At 37.1% G+C, this 20,540-nt stretch overlaps 1 protein-coding gene across 1 annotated transcript; it reads left to right on the top strand.

The window, feature by feature from the left end:
* The first annotated feature begins 764 nt into the window (after positions 1 to 764).
* LOC123519489 (DNA-directed RNA polymerase II subunit RPB2) lies at positions 765 to 20,499 on the top strand. The gene is made up of 20 exons (XM_045280836.1): positions 765 to 944; positions 4,264 to 4,490; positions 5,501 to 5,705; positions 5,888 to 6,015; positions 7,089 to 7,247; positions 8,037 to 8,201; positions 8,415 to 8,731; positions 9,286 to 9,472; positions 9,884 to 10,167; positions 10,534 to 10,645; positions 12,858 to 13,012; positions 13,231 to 13,453; positions 13,564 to 13,711; positions 14,206 to 14,363; positions 14,848 to 15,084; positions 15,231 to 15,368; positions 15,772 to 15,993; positions 16,106 to 16,266; positions 19,793 to 19,988; positions 20,109 to 20,499. The coding sequence occupies exons 1-20, from the start codon at positions 917 to 919 to the stop codon at positions 20,199 to 20,201; spliced, it is 3,543 nt and encodes a 1,180-aa protein (XP_045136771.1). The 5' UTR covers positions 765 to 916; the 3' UTR covers positions 20,202 to 20,499.
* The last annotated feature ends 41 nt before the right edge of the window (positions 20,500 to 20,540 follow it).

The following is a 20,540-nucleotide window of genomic DNA, read 5'->3' as shown; positions in this document are numbered from 1 at the left end:
GGGAAGTCAGTGCTTCTCCTGGTGTGTGCTGTGTGCTGTGTGCTGCACCAAGGGGACACACTCTGCGTCACTATATCATGGAATGTCCTCTCATTGCTAAATTTAGGCCACAAGGTCAGCATGACTTGTACAGCCTCATTGACCATCTCCTAGACTCTGCCACCCTCAAGGAAATACTCAGGGAATATCCTCAGTTTGTCCCCAGACTGTAGGATGTCTTATGCAATAAGGTGTGCAATATGTGTATTTATTTATTGAAATACTTGTATTCTTGCTGTGTATGCTGTCCAGAGTTATTTTTGTGATACTTTAACCTTAAGTCCTTGCCCAGGGGGTGGGTGGCAAGGCCCATCCTCCTCCTTTGTTGTAATTATTTATTAATTCAACAATAAATGTATCAATCAATCAATCATTTTCAAACCTTTCTCCGTAACATCACGTCACAACGTAAACAAAGTCGCAAATCGACTGAACAAGACCAACTTGTTTGCGACTGGTTGCATACTGACACCACCTTTATTCTACATAGAGATGAAGCTTCATAACTATTACTGAGTGTAGGTGAATATCAAACATCATGAATATAAAATATGAATATATATGTGGAGGAGAAATTCTATTTGTTAAAGAAATGGCTAAAGATGATGAATTTTTTATTTAAAGAAAAATAACCAAAAGTGATCAGGAATTAAAAATTCTCGCTTTACAAACTGATTCACGGCGCTCATATTGAAGATGTAGGAAAATCTGGCAATATTTTGTAATCATCCTAGTGTTTGGGTGAACGGCGTGGCGAGTGGTTGTTTAGGTGTTGTTCCCTTGCGCTGGAACGTTTGTGGTAGCTGATCACTGGAAAAGGAGTTGAATTTTGCATTGAACTTGCGGTTAGCAAGCGAAGACACACCACGCCGGCAAGATGATGGCCTACGCTGATATAGACGAAGGTGAGAGGCTGGCCGGGTGGAGGGCAACACTCGCCGCCCGCCGTTCAGGGAACCTGCCATTACTTGTCTCTGTGCTGCTCACACGCCATTTCTATTATCATTATTTTAATATTTTTGCATAATGAAACTTGTCGCCCTTAAAATAGTCTTCATATATTTCCAGTCATAATAAAGACGTGTTTATTCAATGCAGAAGAAGGAAAATGAAACCTTACCTAACTTTATACTAACCTAACCAAGCCTGGTGTTTTGTCCTCCCAGGATCTCCGTAAGGACCTAACAAAACTAAACATTAGCCAACCTTACCTAAACTGGCTGGTGGGGGTGGATAATATGGAGATAAGGCAATGTCCTAATACCTGGGTCCCTCTCGCTCTCCCTTCGCTGCTCTTTCACCCAGCTGAGTTGACATCACATATAACATAACATAACATAAATAATAGGATAACAAAGGGCCACCAGGGCCCATCTAGGTTATCCTGTATCAGTCGCACAGCGACCTCGTCATATGAAGCCACACTTGTTGGTGGATAACGAGTAGAGGAATAGGAGGAAAAGGGAATGAAAATATGACAATATATTGGAGGAAATGGGACTGAGAATGTGGTAAAGAATATGAGAATAGGATGAAATGGCAATAAAACAGGTAAAGGTAAAGACAACACAAACTTTAACTATGAGATGGAGGGATGTTGGCTAGAGGCAGTAGAGGAAGGAAAGGATTTAGGAGTAGTGATAGACAGGACTATGAAATTTTCAAAGCAATGTTTAGAAGCAAGAAATAGGGCAAATAGGATCCTGGGTTTTATAAATAGAAATGTTAGTTATAAAAGTAAGGAAGTGGTGCGTAGCTTATATAATTCCTATGTTAGGCCCCATTTAGAGTATTGCATACAGGCCTGGTCACCCCACTATAGGCAGGATATCAACATGTTAGAAGCAGTTCAGAGAAGAGCAACTAGGATGATACCAGCATTAAAGCGCCTGGAGTATAGAGATAGATTAAAGGAATTAAACATGTTTTCATTTGAGAGGAGATGTATAAGAGGATATGATAGAGTTATTTAAAATGTTCTCAGATACAAACTACATAGATGTGAGATCTTTCTTTACCTTAGAGGAGGAAATAGGACTAGAAATCATGGCAGGAAGATTAGAAAGCAAGGCTGCAGGTTAGATTATAAGAAAATATTTCTTTAGTCATAGGGTGGTAGACTTCTGGAATGCATTGCCAGAGATGGTTGTAAATAGCACTAGTTTGACAATGTTTAAAAACAGATTAGATAAGCACTTAAATTTATTAGATTTATAATTATGTATAGCACTGCATGATAGTTTTTATAAGAAATTTACTATAGTTAAATAAGACATGATCCCCATGTATGGGGACCACAAATTGTAGAGGATTTCGCTGCAGGACTTAGCCCTGTTAATGGGCCAAATATTTAGAATTAGTATATAATGTATTGTGTACTTGTAAGTGTATCTTTAAGTACTGATGACGAGGTCGCTGTGCGACTGATACAGGATAACCTAGATGGGCCCTGGTGGCCCTTTGTTATCCTATTATTTATGTTATGTTATGTTATGTTATGTTAACAGCAAATTGAATGGATAATAAATAGAGGAAGTATTTTTATGTTGCAAGACGGCCTCAGGGTTTTTTTTTTTTTCCCCTACATTCATACAGGAAACTTTTATGTCGCGAGACAGCAGACAGCATTTTGTGTGTGTGCTGTTTTATCATTATTTCTTTCTATTCCCATATTTGTTACCACATTCTCATTCTCATTTACTCCTATTCCCTTATTTGTTGTCATTTTCATTATTATTTCCTCCAATTCCCTTATTTGTTATCCTTTTCTCCTATTTGTTGTCTATTTTTCTTTCTATCTGCTGTTTTATTATAATTTCCCCCTATTCCCATATTCATTACCACTTGTTATTCCCATTTCCTCCATTTATTATTTCTTTTCTCCCCCTTTCCCTTCTTAACTAGTAGCTCAGCTTTATATATATGACGTCAAATCAGCTGCGTAAAAAAGAGCAGCGAAAGGGGAGCCAGGAAGCAAGGAGAGCGAGACAGACCCAGATCTTAGAACATTGCCAGAGATAACTTAAACCCCTTCTCCTGAGGTTAATATTTGGATATCAGATACAATTACCATTGCAGAATATCATGCAGCTGCAGCAAATAGCATTTCTCGGAAAGTTGTTAAAGCAGTAAGTAATAAGCTAAAAGGCTAGTAAATGTTTTAAAAGGTGAATCACACGGCCCTACTGTGATCCTGATCCAGTTTCTCACTCTCTCTCTCTCTCTCTCTCTCTCTCTCTCTCTCTCTCTCTCTCTCTCTCTCTCTCTCTCTCTCTCTCTCTCTCTCTCTCTCTCTCTATATATATATATATATATATATATATATATATATATATATATATATATATATATACACAGGGTGTTTGGAAAGTCACTGTGCACTTTTCTAATAATTTTAGAATTGTTGGCCCTATTTTCTTTATGAACACAATAAACAGCGAGCGCTATTGTTTGGATATTCTTCACGCCTTCATCGGTCAGATGACAAGTGATGAAATCAATTACTAATGGTTTCAACAGGATGGTGCTACTGTCCACACATCTGGCAGATCTATGCATTTATTAAAGGAATTCTTTGGAGACCGCATTATTTTGAAAGACGTGTTGCCCCCACGTTCACCAGATCTGAATCACCAGACTTTTATCTATGGGGAGCAGCAAAATCTGCAGTGTATCGAGGTCGTCCGCGCACGCTGGATGACTTGCAAGCAGCAATAACAGCATTCATTCAGTCTATTTCAAGCGAGCAACTGATAGCTGTGTTTAGAAACAAAATAAGAAGGGTCCAAGCCTGTATTGATGCTAAGGGGGGTCACTTTCAACATAATTTATAATTGTCATTCATATTTACCTCCTGTATTCTATATTGAAATATGTAAGTACATAGTGACTTTCCGAACACCCTGTATATATATATATATATATATATATATATATATATATATATATATATATATATATATATATATATATATATATATATATATTCTAAAAATACATTTCTTTTTTATAAAAACAGGTAAATGATTTTATTGTTTCCAAAAATATACCAAGGGGACAGCAAACATATCTTGTATCTTACTCCATTAAGTTAGACACTTGCTATCCCTTCCCACCTCCCATTGTCACAGGATTAAACACACCAGAGAGGATGGATAAGTTTAATGCTATCAGAAACAGGCAGTATCTTTGCAAACGTCATAAAATTGAACTTTTTTTTTCCAGATATAGCCTATGGTGATGAAGATGGGGATGAAATTTCTCCAGACATCTGGCAGGAAGCTTGCTGGCTGGTGATCTCCTCTTACTTTGATGAGAAGGGTCTCGTGAGGCAGCAGCTTGACTCCTTTGATGAATTCATAACAATGACCATCCAGCGAATTGTTGAGGACTCACAGGCCATTGATCTCCAAGCAGAGGCACAGCATACCGGTGGTGAACTGGAAAATCCTGTGAGTATTCATTCATGGTAAATTTGTGTGGATGTTGAATCAATATTAGTGTTACTGGAATGGTCAGAGTTCATAGAAGAACTACCATATTCACTGGTTCACTCCATTTCACACAAAGGATAGGTGTGCTTGGAAAAAAATCAAAACCATTTATGAGCCATCAAACCAACTGATGAAAAAAGGAAAATTTTTAGTCACCATCATGAAATAAAGAATAAGAACAATATAGATACTACACTTATTATTTCAAGATGTATCATGACCTTGGGACAAATGCAGATTTTATTTATTCATTCTCATCATACAGTGAAAACAGACAGAAATCTTGATACAAGTAACATGGATAACAATGTTTTGATATAAAATTGTAGCAAGATACTGATGAGAAAGATTGTCTAATTACATTGTCTCAAATTTCTTTTGTGAGTTGCCTCTTTCTTTTAGGAAATACAGTACAAGCCATCATCTCACACTCTGATCCTTCTTTCTGTGACATGGAAGTGCAATCAGCCAAAATGCATGAGTATTTTACAGCTGCAATAGGAGCACATCTCTCTCATTTCAAATGATCAAAATATGCCTTTTTCAGCTTAATTTTCCTCAGGACTTGGAAAAAAAAAGTTCCTATGGAAACCAGTGCAAAAGTTAGACACCAAATGTAACACAGAAGACTAGAAATTAATTGAAAAATTATTAGAGTGTACTTGCAAGTATTTTCTCTATTATTTATTTTCTATTCTGTTCTGTAAATTGTGGGTCACCAGATGACATAGTTATTGTTAGCATAAGTGATTTTGGAAGATACTAAGTCACTAAGGTACTAAGTCATACTTTAAAGCAACCACTGACTGCTGGTTACTCAGCACATTCCAATGACCCTAATTAGTACATATTTGTTGAGTTAGGAAAAAAGACTAGAATAACTATTTCTAAAACTATGTATATTAAAATAAAAAAAAACTTAGTTTCATATCTGTTAAATTTCCTTCACTAACACTTGAATTTTTCAGCCTCGTCATTTGTTGAAGTTTGAGCAAATCTACCTGAGTAAACCCACCAATTGGGAAAAGGATGGTTACAACTACAACATGATGCCAAACGAGGCCCGGCTCAGGAACCTGACCTATTCCTCTCCATTGTATGTTGATATTGTCAAGACTGTCATCAAGGAAGGAGAGAAGCCTATTGAACACAAGGAAGAAAAAATTTACATTGGTCAGTAGAAGTTGCTTGTATACTCATAAGGCTTATTGTTCAGTGAAAACACTTTGAAATCACAGTCCAATATGACTACAAATGAAAACCTTTGTGTTTATTTATAATCAACCATATTGAATATGGTACTGTGCATAGAATTTTAGTCTGTTCAAATAACTACAATTTTTATCAAATATCAGGTAAAATTCCAATCATGCTGCGGTCTACCTATTGTCTGCTGAGCGGTCTGACTGATCGTGACTTGCATGAAGTGAATGAGTGTCCCCTTGATCCTGGTGGCTACTTCATCATCAATGGTTCAGAAAAGGTCTGTTCCTCAAAAACATCTATAGTTCTTGGGATGACACATTGATGGGAAAAGCAAACAGTTTGTTGTGTAAATTTTTTTCTGAATAGGTGATCATGTATATTGTAGACCTTTGATTTCTTATTTTGAGGGAGTCAGGACAACATCTAGAAAAATGAAGAAAATTTACTAAGCCTATCAACATCACAGACTGAAAAAATAGTTTTCTTGTTGAAGTTACATATTCATCAGTATTTGTCTGTTTGAGTTGAAAGCTGATAGAGAAAAAGAAGGACTCAGTGAGTTTCCATGGTTAGGTTGTTTTTTCATGAGGATTTTGGTGATGTGTTTCCATAATGTTCCTAATTGATATATGTAATCTTATTTGTTGTTTTTGCAGCATAGGAGAAATATTCATTTTACTCATGGTAATAAAGTTAATACAAGAGTTGTGTATTCAGATATGATTGCAAATACTTCACAAACACTCATGTAGGAAAAGAATGAAATAGTGTTAAATTAAAGTTGAAATTAACTTTTCATGTGTGTGTAACTTTGGTGTGGTAGTATCTCAAAGTTATACAGTGCCAAGTGACTTTTTAAAAAAGACAACTCCTTTACCATCCTTGGAATCCCTTTCTAATTAGTATCTATTTAACCAGTTTGGGAACCAGTACCCCAATGGGCTCTTTTTTTTTTTTCCCCCCCACAGTTTTTTTGGTTGCCCTTGACCGGTCTTCCCTCTTACACACACACACACACACACACACACACACACACACACACACACACACACACAAAAAAAAAAAAAAAAAAAAAAAAAAAAAAGCAATGATATATGGTTAGTGCCAGTGTCCACTAAAAATATATCAATTCTTTCTTAGGTACAACATTGGCATATTAGTTTGAATTTTTGTAACATTCATTAAAAAATAAATTAGATAATCTTTGCCATTTCAATCAGGAAAGTGAGAGTCCACAATTTTATGATTCTATCGTATATTACTGTAAAGACAATGGGAAACGTGCTGATCCTTGACAACTCTTATGCAATATTTTTTTTTATGTCAAAACTAATAAATAATTTCTTACAGGTGCTTATTGCTCAGGAGAAGATGGCCACTAACACTGTGTATGTGTTCAGCATGAAGGATGGCAAGTATGCTTACAAATGTGAAATTCGTTCCTGCATTGAACATTCAGCTCGACCGGTGTCAACCTTATGGATCAACATGATGGCAAGAGGAGGAAGTGTAAGTATTTGTATATGTATGCTTACCCTATGGTTCTAAAAGCATGTGGAATTGGAGGCAGGTTACTTGAAGGAGTGAATAGTTTCTGTGTAAGTAGCAAGGTATGCATGGGAGTCTGAGTGAGTTTTTTCCAATCAAAGTAGGTTTGTGTCAGGATTGTGTTCTGTCATCATTGTTGTTCAACTTGTTTATGAATGGTGTAGTTATAGTGACTTAAAGAACAAGTTGAAAGGACCAGTGTAGGAGTTTGGGTGTATGTGTAGAAAGAGGAAACTGAAACTGAGTATTGGTATGGGTAAAAGAAACAATGAAATACTCAATAGTGTGGAAGGATGGTTGTAAGATTGGATAAAGAACTGCTGGATTGTTTCAAATTGGGATCAACAGTTGCAATGGACAGAATAACTGAGACAAGTGAAGTTCAGGGTAAAATGAAACTGGGTATTGGGTACTTGGTGGACTGAGAAAGATTCTTAAATATGAAACTGGGTATGAGTTGAAAGAGAGATTTATATGCAGGAATAGTGGGGCCACCATGCTGAATAATGAAACATGGAACATGGGAGTAGTGGGAAAGAAAGTATTAGATTTATTGAAAGTTTGAGGTGTTTAAGGAGTTTGTATGAATTAACTTTAAGGGATAGAATAAGAAATAGGATGTTAAGACAAACTGCCCTTTTAAGGTAGTTGACAATGAACAGATCACTATGTGTTTAGATGGATAGTTTGGGCATGTGAAGATAATAATGCATAGTAATGGTGATGATACTAAAGACTTGATGTTTTCAGAGTGCCAAGAAGTCTGCCATTGGCCAGCGAATCATTGGTGTCCTGCCGTATGTGAAGCAAGAAATTCCAGTAATGATTGTGTTCCGTGCTTTGGGCTTTGTGGCCGACAGGGATATTCTGGAACACATCATTTATGACTTTGATGATCCAGAAATGATGGAAATGGTATATTGTTTTATGATTCTGTCATCTGAATATAAGTCTGTCTATAAGTGAAGCATGTTACCTTATCTTCTCTGTCTCTCCTCCAATCAAGGGAGAGGAATTCTGCGTTGTGTAGATGTATATTGTTAACTACTTTGTTAATTTCATTTATATGATTGCATGATAAAACTGAACAAATTCAAAAAATAAATAAATTCTTATATTTTTTTTCAGGTAAAACCCTCACTTGATGAAGCTTTTGTGATTCAGGAACAAAATGTTGCCCTGAATTTTATAGGAGGGAGAGGAGCTCGGCCTGGTGTAACCAAAGAAAAGCGTATCAAATATGCCAGGGAGATTTTGCAGAAAGAAATGTTGCCTCATGTTGGTGTTTCTGACTTCTGTGAAACCAAAAAGGCCTACTTCTTGGGCTACATGGTACACAGACTTCTACTGGCAGCACTGGGTCGACGGGAGCTGGATGACCGTGATCACTATGGCAACAAAAGGCTGGATCTTGCAGGGCCTCTTATGGCATTGCTCTTCAGAGGGTCAGTAGAATTGTCTGTGTGCTGATATTGATATATGCTTGGTGAAAGGATGCTAGCTTGTTTTTTAATTGAAGGATTAATTAGTAGTGCAGTTTGATTAAATACTCTATAATATAGAGTATTAAAGATCATCAAAGTAGACAAGGCTTATTTTCCCAAGACTCTTTAACATGACTTTACTCTTGTTACTGTAATCATTGTGCCTTTCATCACACATTCTCTGTTGTTTGATCTCTCTTGTTGATTAAACATGGTTCTGAAGGATTAGACATGTTTTGATAAATGGTCTGTGATAGAGATGTGTTTATGTTTGGGTATAATCTTGAAACTTCATATTGAAATAAATAAAAATCTTATCTAAATCTGGAGGCTTGCTGAAGAAATAATAGGAGTAAAGAAAATTTTTATTTGCATAGAATTACCTAACATTGTCATTACTTCCGTTTTCTTTTTCTGATTATATGTTTAGAAATTATGTTGATGGTGATATTATGATCATGGTGATGGTAGCAAGCTCTATGTATATTAGCACTAATATGTTTATGAATTTTCAGATTATTTAAAAATCTAATGAAAGAGGTTCGGATGCACGCCCAAAAGCTGCTAGACAAAGGTCAAGAGTATGGCCTTGATGCTGCGGTGAAGCCAAAGCTGATCACTGACGGCCTCAAGTACTCTTTGGCCACTGGTAACTGGGGAGACCAGAAGAAGGCACATCAGGCCAGGGCTGGTGTGTCTCAGGTCAGTTTTGTGTTACAACTTGATAGTTTTCTTTGTCATAAGATTTTGATGAAATAATTGATTTGATGCAATTATAGAGCTCAAAGTAGAACACAGAGGATTTGCATGTCAATCAGGGTAAGGAAAGCAGGGAGCAACTTAAGGATTTGACCCTCTGGTATATCATGTGTCATGGAACTTGTCCATCTTTCTTACTCAGCTTAGTGTATTCATAATCTCATAGTAAGGTGAAATTTAGAGAAAATTATAACTGTTCTACGGTGTTAGAATGTGTTTGGAGTCCCCTTCTCTCTCTCTCTCTCTCTCTCTCTCTCTCTCTCTCTCTCTCTCTCTCTCTCTCTCTCTCTCTCTCTCTCTCTCTCTCTCTCTCTCTCTCTCTCTCACAAACTTTTCACTAAGCATTGTCCGTAGGTGTTGAACCGCTTGACGTTTGCCTCCACACTGTCTCACCTGCGTCGCGTCAACTCTCCCATTGGGCGCGACGGCAAACTGGCAAAGCCTCGTCAGTTGCATAACTCCCTGTGGGGAATGATTTGCCCTGCTGAGACTCCTGAAGGAGCTGCTGTCGGCCTGGTGAAGAACCTGGCCCTCATGTCCTACATCTCTGTAGGATCTCAGCCTGCCCCCATCCTGGAGTTTTTGGAGGAGTGGTCCATGGAAAACTTAGAGGAAATTGCTCCATCTTCTATAGAAGAGTAAGTTGAACTGTAGTTATAATTTCAACATTATTGTTAATGATGTTACAATGATAATAAATGACTGACTAATTAACTATTAATCCTTTTCTCCTGTATGCATCATTACCACTTTGTGTCAGCCAGACTCAAATAAGTTTTCTGACATGTTGAATTTATAATCCTAATTTAAGCCATACTTGACTTGTATGTTAATTGAACTTGCTTCATGCTTTACTGTAAATGTCACTCAAAATAAGTGTTACATATGTGCATTTTATCCATTACTACAGGTTTATACAATAAGGATGAAATATTGCATCTTATTGTACAATATATACGTATGCTATGAATTTATTGCTAATAACCAAATCCAATTCTCTTCAGTGCTACAAAAATCTTTGTGAATGGGTGTTGGGTTGGCATCCATCGCGATGCAGAGCAGCTCATGATGACACTGAGAAAGCTGAGGCGACAGATGGACATAATTGTGTCTGAGGTGAGTGTGTGGCTAGTGAATCAGCTGTGTGATTTTAATTCAAGAATCCCTATAAGGGGAGACGATGGCAAAAAATGTGTTTTTTTTTTTTTTTTTTTTTTTACCCAAACCTCAAAATTGAGTTATTAATACTGCTGTTATCCTTGAAATGTCTACAGTTTTCTGTGAAAACGGCAAGTTCCTATCATAATTCCTTATATGTTTAAATTACCTTTATTTACACACTTTAAAGGTCTCTTTAAATGCCCCGCCACGTGGTAGGCAACATGACTTGTCGTTGCTTATGATTTTGTAGCATTTTTTTTTTTTTTATTTATTTATTTATTTTTTTTTTTCTTCTATTTTCTAGTGTATTTAGGTTATAGACCTTCATATGGTAACATCAGGACAGAGCGAGAGAGAGGCTATGTGCCTTGTAGTAGGCTGTGAGGTTGGCAGTCACAGGCAGTGTCTTGCTGGACGTCTTGGAATGTAGATGTGTAGCGTTCTGCAGCTAATCGTTTTTTTGATTTTCCACACTTTCCCTGCACTTTAGAACATTGAAAGTCATGGGTCGTCAATCAAAGATAAAGATATCCACCACCACTCACTCATGACCTGATCCCGGTCACACACGTGTCCTCTCCACCACCACCACTTCAGCTTGTTCCCTCAACCTCACAGCCGACAACTTCACCATCACAAGCAACAACCGAGTCACGAGAAACAACAAGGATGGATATACCTTTTCATCTTTTGAAAAGGAAGATTCCTCCTTGTGAAGATGAAAAATTCATTATTTTCATTCACAGCTTGAAAGTCTGCTATCAGGAACATGTACCAAATGCTGGTACCAAGACAATGGAGGCAACAAATAACAGCTTTGACACCTACATCAATGTCACGTGTTCCACATGCGGTGACAGTGACACGCCAGTAACACCACATCACTTGGTAGATGATGCTGGGAAGGAAAGAGACCTCACTGAGCTGAACTGCAAGCTTGTATATGAACTACAAGCTTGTATATGAGGTAATAACTGACCTTGGCTGTGCAGGATTGAACAGAATTGCCCAGGGACTAAGCATATAGCCAACAAACCGTGACATGCACTGCTCAACAGAAAACAGCTCATATCTCAAAACTAAAGTTATTGATATTTCGAGCGCAATATCTCCGTTAATTTTTAAGTAATTTCAGATATAAAGGTATCAATGGAAAGAGGAAACATAGGAAATTTTTTTTATCTTGAAACATTTCGAAAAAAACTATACGTATGTCTCTAAAAAAAGATTTGAAAAGGAAAAAAAGGTAGTTTTTTTTTGTCATCGATATTTAAATTTTTTTTCCATTTATGAAAAAAAGCTACATACATCTACAGCATGTACTTATTTTCGAAGTAGTAGGTTGAAAAACATTCGAGAAATAACAAAGAATGCCGATGCTATTTTTTACTGTTTTCAGCGCATACTATATATTTTTTCTCTAAAACTAATGATTGTATTTCAATAATACTTGGGATTCTTGTAATTGAGGTACTAATACATAAACACACCATATTTTATGAGAATCTGACTAAAAAAAATACACCTCTTAAGTAAAAAGCGTCGCCTCCCCTTAGTATTCAATAGCCTCAGGGGTTATTATATCCAAAATTCAGTAAATAAAGAAAACAATAAAGATACGAAGTGTTCGTATTGGCTTCTGATAAGGCTTCATCTAATTGTGTGCCATCTACCAACATGTCTGGATATTCCCTCAATTCACACTATTTATTCATGCTATTTATTTTATGAAAAAAATAGCCAATTTTTCATGGTCAAATGGGATCTCCCACAGTGTAAAGATAGTTGGGTCCAATGAAAATGGGTAAAAGTGTGTGCTAGAATGTGGAAATAAGTGTGTGGGCATTGTGCATGTGGGCACTCCATCACTGCTATCCCTTCTTTGTGGGTTATATCACCCTAGAGTGGCTAAGTGAAAACTTGATAGGTAGTGCAGATGATTTGTAGGCATTTTTTAGAAAATGGACTGCACATTTTTCTAAGTTCTTGATCCTTTTCACAATTCCAGACACATCAATCCGTCAGCTTTTACATAACTTTGACATAATCTGTTCTTCTGAGATGTGTGGAATTCAATGTCTTCAAGCTATCTGTCACAAAATGAACATGATCATTGCATGTGATATATACACACATGACAAGTTAATCAAAATTGTGGCCTCCACAGGTGTGCATGGTGCGAGACATCAGGGACAGGGAGATTCGTATCTACACAGATGCTGGACGAATCTGTCGCCCTCTCTTGGTTGTAGAGAATGGAAAGCTACTGCTCAAGAAAAGACACATAGATTTACTCAAGGAGAGAGAATACAACAACTTCAGGTATAGTAATGTAATGAGTGTGAATATAGATTTCTCTTCTATATATTTGTAATCATTGAGTCATCATCATTATTTGTTGCTTATGCTACCTTGTGAATTTGTAGGATTTAAATTTTCTTGTGTGGGGCTGTAAAGCAGATTAGTAATACAAAATTACATGCAAGGATTTGGAGGGGAAAAAAGGGTTAATTTCCTTTCACTGGACAATTTAATTTCAGTTGGCAAGATCTGGTAGCAAGTGGTGTGGTTGAATACATTGATTGTTCAGAAGAGGAAACTATCATGATTGCCATGTCACTTGAAGATCTTGGATCAGAGGAAGAGAAGACTTACTGTAACACTTACACTCACTGTGAGATCCATCCAGCAATGGTGCTGGGTGTGTGTGCCTCCATCATCCCCTTCCCTGATCACAACCAGTCACCCCGTAATACTTACCAGGTATGGCTCTTTGTTTTTCTCTCAAAACATTAATAATAATGCATTGTACTACAGCATGATTTAGACTGCCAATTGGAATTTGCCTTTTTTTGATGTTGCCTCTCTTACAGAGTGCTATGGGTAAGCAAGCCATGGGTGTGTACATAACCAACTTCCACGTCAGGATGGACACCCTGGCCCATGTGCTCTTCTATCCACAGAAGCCACTTGTTACTACCAGATCAATGGAATACCTTCGTTTCAGAGAGCTACCAGCAGGTAATATCATGAATCTGAGGTGGAAGCAACTTGAATCATGTAAAATATTCATGAGCAATATCTATATTTGTAACCATGGCTGAAATGTACTAAGTATACTCTGCTCTCTTCCACCTGAGTGGTCTAACATAATGTGTTCAAATAAATTAATTACATTTATTGGTAATCATAACTTGGATTATCTGATGAGAGAATGTTTTTAGATTTAACAGTGCATCATAATACATTAAAAAAGTAAGTATACCAGCATTCATAACCACTTGCCTGACTGATCCTCCACACAGCTGAAAAAAACATGAACAGGCTGTCTACCATATTGAATATTTACATAGATATAAAATGGTAATTGGAGGTATGTTTATTACAGTTTTGAATATATAGATACACTTCACTCATGTGCAAATAGGCAGAGGTTATGTGGTGTATTTGGGCCTTGATAAATGTGACTTAATAAATACAGCTTTGCATGTACTTACTGAATTTCACAACTTTAGGGATCAACTCTATTGTTGGTATTGCTTGCTACACTGGCTACAACCAAGAAGATTCTGTTATCATGAACCTTTCTGCTGTGGAGAGAGGATTCTTCAGGTCCTGCTTCTATCGCTCCTACAAAGATGCTGAGACAAGACGCTCAGGAATGCAGGAGGAGGTTTGTGAATTCATCTTATATTTCTCTCTCTCTCTCTCTCTCTCTCTCTCTCTCTCTCTCTCTCTCTCTCTCTCTCTCTCTCTCTCTCTCTCTCTCTCTCTCTCTCTCTCTCTCTCTCTCTCTCTCTCTCTCTCTCTCTCTCAAAATGGTTTATTACTATACTGTATATCCTGGTTCTATGTGGATGTTGAAAATGCCTTTTTATTTTTATAAGACATTGAGGAAATCAAAATAGGTTATTAGGAAATCCCTGTCTCACTTCCCCATAGCCAAGATATATTCTCTCTTGAATGTCATGTTCCATGTTTGTGTGAGTCATTAAAAAGAATGTAACAATTTTTCTTCATTTTGAAGATTTGTATTATTTTCCTTGTTATATTTTGAAACTTCAAAATTATATTTAAAAGTAAATTTATTATATAGTATTTATCTTTCGTGAATTATGTCATAATCCTGTGCTAATGAGATCTACACTTCTCAACAGCTATTTGAGAAACCAACAAGAGACACATGTCAAGGCATGCGTCATGCTATTTATGACAAACTGGATGAGGATGGCATCATTTCCCCTGGTATGCGTGTGTCCGGGGACGATGTGATCATTGGCAAGACCATCACACTGCCGGAAAGCGAAGACGAACTTGAGGGACAGTCAAGACGGTTCAGCAAGAGAGATGCAAGTGTTTTCCTGAGAGGATCAGAAACTGGTATTGTAGATCAAGTAAGTCTGTGTGTATGTAAAAGCTGTTACTAAAAAAATAAATAAATAAAAAAAAAGTAAATGATGACAATAACAGTAACTCCTTATGTTTTGGTAGCAATAGATAAACTGTGATAGTAATTTCAACATAATTAATTTTCTTTCAGGTCATGTTGACTGTTAACATGGATGGAGATCGCTTCACCAAAATCCGAGTGCGATCAGTTCGGATACCACAGATTGGCGACAAGTTTGCCTCTCGTCATGGCCAGAAGGGTACATGTGGGATTCAGTACAGGGTTGAGGTAAGCTCTCAATTTTTGATATCCTTTTCACTCTAAGAATGCCCTTTATCACTTTGATTTTGGGCATAATTTGCACTCTACACACTATGCACTTGTTCTTTGGGCATTTTCCGTAAATCATTGTACAATTATTTAACATCCCTCCTGATCCCTTGGTTCATAGATGGCTGGGTATCACACCAAATGCCAACCAACAATGTTTTTTAGGGATCTATAAAAGCTAATAGTCATGAACTGGAATTCAAACCAAGGCTGGAAAGTGATTGTGTGTGTGCTTTTTATTTTGAGTTTCTTGAATGCAAAAAACAGAGTATGATATTGTATGGAAAGTTTATTGTAAAAGATTTCATTGTAGCTTCATTCCAACATTTTCATTTGTATATTTATCCTCCTTTGTCTTCAGGATATGCCTTTCACAGTTGAAGGAATTACTCCCGACATCATCATTAACCCTCACGCCATTCCTTCTCGTATGACAATTGGTCACTTGATTGAGGCGTTGCAAGGTAAACTTGGTGCCAACAAGGGTGAGATTGGTGATGCTACACCATTCAACGATGCTGTCAATGTGTCAAAGATCTCAAATCTGTTGCAAGAGTATGGTTATCACTTAAGAGGAAATGAGGTACGTCATTGAAAATGTTATTGAATGCCATATATCATGATTATTAGTGATATATGATTGTACTAATGAACATTATGAGGCAGTGGTTTTATTAGGTGATGTTTGTTTTCAGATCATGTATTGTGGGCACACAGGAAGGAAGATGAATGCCCAGATTTTCTTAACTCCTACATACTACCAGCGTTTGAAGCATATGGTGGATGACAAGATTCATTCCCGAGCTCGAGGTCCGGTGCAAATTCTTGTGAGGCAACCCATGGAAGGTCGTGCCAGGTATACTAAAGATCATTGTATAAACTTCATTCCCTTTACTAGATATGCATTTTTGAAAGATATGAGTAGAGGTGATTGAGTTGTGGATAGAATTCATACATTTACTACAATTGATGGTTTTTGAGATACAGTTTGTAGTAATGTTAGTTTGTACATCAAGATAAGATACACACACACACACACACACACACACACACATGAACGACGATATTAGATATAAGTGCCCATTAGGAAAGAGTGACCATGTAATATTAAAAATGGATATAGAAGAGGGAAAGGAAGATAGAGACGAATCATACAAAGGAGACCGATTAAACTACAGAAAGGCTGATATTGAGAACCTCAAGAACTATTTTTAAAATGTTAACTGGGAGGAGATGGAAAACTCAGGGAAGGTGCAAGAGAAATATAACTTATTTTTGGAAATATACAAAACTGGAGTCAGGGAATATGTCCCAAAATATAGACCTAAAGAAGAAGGAAAGAAAGATTGATTTAATGAAAGGTGTGCTAGGGCAAAGGAGAAAAGAGATGGAACATGGAAAAGGTGGAGGAGAAATAGAAATCCAGAAAATAAGGAAAACTTCAGAGCAGCGAGAAATGAATATGCTAAGGTGAGGAAGGAAGAAGAAAGGAACTATGAAAAGGACATTGTTGAAAAATGTAAGGAGCAACCAAAATTGTTCTACAGATTCATAAATGGAAAAATAAGGCAAAAAGAAGTAACAGAAAGGTTAAAAGGAGAGAACGGTATGGTGGAAGACCCAAAAGTATGGTAGAACTGTTAAATAGTAAATTTCAGGAGGTCTTTACTAAGGAATCCAAATTTGAAAGACCACAGGGTAATAGAGAGACTGTCTATATGAAAGAGATTAAAGTAACCAAGCTTGAAATAAAAGAGTTGATGACGGAATTAGATGAAGAGAAGGCAATGGGACCGGATGAAGTCTCAGGCAGAATATTAAAAGAATGTAAGGAAGAACTAGCAAGTCCTATATACAACATCATAAAATGCTCAATAGAAAATGAAACAGTACCAGTAGAATGGAAAAGAGCTGAGGTGGTTCTCATATATAAGAAAGGAAGGAAGGAAGAACCTTTAAATTACAGACCAGTATCACTAATCAGTATAATATGCAAGATGTGTGAAAGAGTAATAAAGAAACAATGGATCGAGTTTCTTGAAGACAACAAATTATTATCAAATAGCCAATTTGGTTTTAGAAAAAGACGTTTCTACTCTAGAATAGTTGATAAAGTACAAGAGAGAGAGGGATGGGTTGACTGTATTTATTTGGATTTAAAAAAGGCGTTTGATAAAGTGCCACATCAAAAGATTGCTCTGGAAGTTAGAGAAGGGTGGCTTAAAAGGAAGCACATTGAGATTGATGGAAAATTATTTGAGTGGGAGAGAAATAAGGACGGTAGTTAAAGATATGAAGTCCAAGTGGAGAGCAGTAGAAAGCGGAGTGCCACAGTGGTCAGTATTGGCGCCAATACTTTTTCTCGTATATATAAACGACATGCCAGAGGGAGTGAACAACTACATAAATCTTTTTGTTGAAGATGTGAAACTGTGCAGAGTTATAAAGCAAAAAGAGGATTGTGAAATACTGCAGGAAGACTTAAACAAGATCTGGAAATGGATTAAAAAATGGGAGATAGAATTCAATGTGGACAAAAGCCATGTCATGGAAATGGGAAAGAGTGAAAGATGACCAGTGGGAATCTATAAGATGGGAGATGGAGTAGAACTAGAGAAAGTAAAAAAGAAAAAGGACTTGGAAGTGACGATGGAAGAAAATCAACCGGTAAGCCATATTGATAGAATTTTCAGAGATACATATAATTTGCTAAGGAATATTGGATTAGCATTTCACTACATGGACAAAGAAATGATGAAGAAATTGATAAGTACTATAATAAGACCCAGATTGGAATATGCAGGAGTTGTGTGGACCCCATAAAAGAAACACATAAGGAAGTTGGAGAGACTACAAAGAAATGGCTAGAAGAATGGTTCCAGAATTTGAAGGGATGACATATGAGGAGAGACTAAAGGCTATGGATCTACCAACCCTGGAACAGAGAAGGGAGAGAGGGGATCTGATACAAGTTTATTGATTGATTAACGGAATGGATCAAGTGGATAATGAGAAACTGATTTTGAGAGAAGAATATGACATTAGAAGCACAAGATTGCATAGTAAAAAACTGAGGAAGTGAAGATGTCTGAGAGATGTTAAAAATATAGTTTCTTGCAGAGATGTGTTGAGACTTGGAACAGTTTGAGTGATGAAGTGGTGTCAGCAAAGAGTGTGCATAGCTTTAAAGAAAAATTGGATAAGTGTAGATATGGAGACAGGGCCACATAAGCGTAAAGCACAGGCCCTGTAAAACTACAACTAGGTAAATACACACGCACACGCACACACACACACACACACACACACACACACACTGGGTGATGAGAAAATTGAAGAGACCAATGAGGAGAAAGACTTAGGAGTAACCGTGCAAAACACTTTGTCACCGGAGAAACACATTAACAAGATATTTTGGAAAACATATAACATGCTTCAAAATATTGGCCTTGCATTCCACTACCTAGATGAAGGAATGATGAAGAAGATATTATGCACCTTAATAAGACCCCAGTTAGCATATGCAGCTTGCGTCTGGTCACCGAATATGAAGAAAAATGTGAAGAAGGTGGAAAGGGTACAGAGGCTGGCAACAAGGATGGTACCAGGACTCAAGGAGTTAGACTATGAGGAAAGACTGAGGAAACTGGGGCTGACCACATTAGAAGAGAGAAGAACAAGAGGAGACATGATAACTATGTATAAATTGGTGAACAAGATTGACATATTGGACAGAGAGTTGATAAAGGTGACCACAAGTAATCATCTCCGAGGACATGGAAAAAAACTAATAAAAGACATCTGTCTAAATGACGTGAGAAAATACAGTTTTCCGCATCGTAGTATTGATAAGTGGAATAAACTGAACAGTGATGTCGTTGACGCGGTGTGTGTCAATCAGATGAAAGAGAGATATGACAGGAGTGGACAAGGAGACAGGACACAGAGAGCTTAGCTCGGGCCCTATAATACACAAATAGGTAAATACACACACACACACACACACACACACACACACACACGGCCCGGTAGCTCAGTGGTTAGAGCGCTGGCTTCACAAGCCAGAGGACCGGGGTTCGATTCTCCGGGAGGGTGGAGATATTTGGGTGTGTCTCCTTTCACGTGTAGCCCCTGTTCACCTAGCAGTGAGTAGGTACGGGATGTAAATCGAGGAGTTGTGACCTTGTTGTCCCGGTGTGTGGTGTGTGCCTGGTCTCAGACCTATCCCAAGATCGGAAATAATGAGCTCTGAGCTCGTTCCGTAGGGTAACGTCTGGCTGTCTCGTCATAGACTGCAGCAGATCAAACAGTGAATTACACACACACAAATGGTTTCACTGGTAAATGATATAATACTTAAATCATACTTTCCATTATTCAAGGGAGGGTGGTCTACGGTTTGGAGAGATGGAACGAGACTGTCAGATAGCTCATGGTGCTGCACAGTTCCTGCGAGAGCGACTGTTTGAAGTCAGTGATCCTTACTCGGTGCATGTCTGCAACCTGTGTGGCTTGATGTGTATTGCAAACCTCAGAAACAACACCTTTGAATGCAAAGGTTGCCGAAATAAGACTCAGGTAAGTTGACATTATTTAGAATTTTTTTTATTTGTGTTAAGGCTAAAAAGGAGTGATTAAATGCTTATATTTAGATAAATTTTATATTTTTATTTATTTATTTTTAAAAATTTCCCACAGATCTCACAGGTGCGTCTCCCATATGCATGCAAGTTGCTATTCCAAGAACTGATGTCAATGAACATTGCTCCAAGACTGATGGTGACAAAGTGATTTAATCTCAGTGTAAATGGTAACAATGGTCTTTAAGGCTTATATCCACAATGTTTGCTTTATAAACATTTTGTGTAAGTTATATGAATGGCTAGTTAAGTTGTTACTCAAGTTTTTACACAATTTTCTTCAGACATCATCTACATAAGATAATTTAGGATAATTATATTTATCTAACTAAAAAGAATGATCTTCAGTTTCATAGTGACGGGATTCATACTAAAGGTGTATTTTCTTAGACATTAAGGTAACAAACTATGTATGTATATTGTTAACAGAATAAATATTTTTTTTAGTATTCAAAATTTTTTATGATGATTTCCTCGTATTATTTTCTTT

The sequence above is a fragment of the Portunus trituberculatus genome, chromosome 45, assembly GCF_017591435.1.
Source record: "Portunus trituberculatus isolate SZX2019 chromosome 45, ASM1759143v1, whole genome shotgun sequence".
Classification (NCBI taxonomy): Eukaryota; Metazoa; Arthropoda; class Malacostraca; order Decapoda; family Portunidae; genus Portunus; species Portunus trituberculatus.
Note: the sequence above shows the minus strand (reverse complement) of the source record. Positions and strands in the feature narration are given on the sequence as shown.

Excerpts from the sequence above, each read along its gene's own strand:
- LOC123519489 (XM_045280836.1), top strand. The coding sequence starts at position 917 with ATGATGGCCTACGCTGATATAGACGAAG. Across the intron at positions 10,646-12,857 it reads TGGACATAATTGTGTCTGAG|GTGTGCATGGTGCGAGACAT; the intron begins GTGAGTGTGTGG and ends TGGCCTCCACAG. Across the intron at positions 14,364-14,847 it reads GCTCAGGAATGCAGGAGGAG|CTATTTGAGAAACCAACAAG; the intron begins GTTTGTGAATTC and ends ACTTCTCAACAG.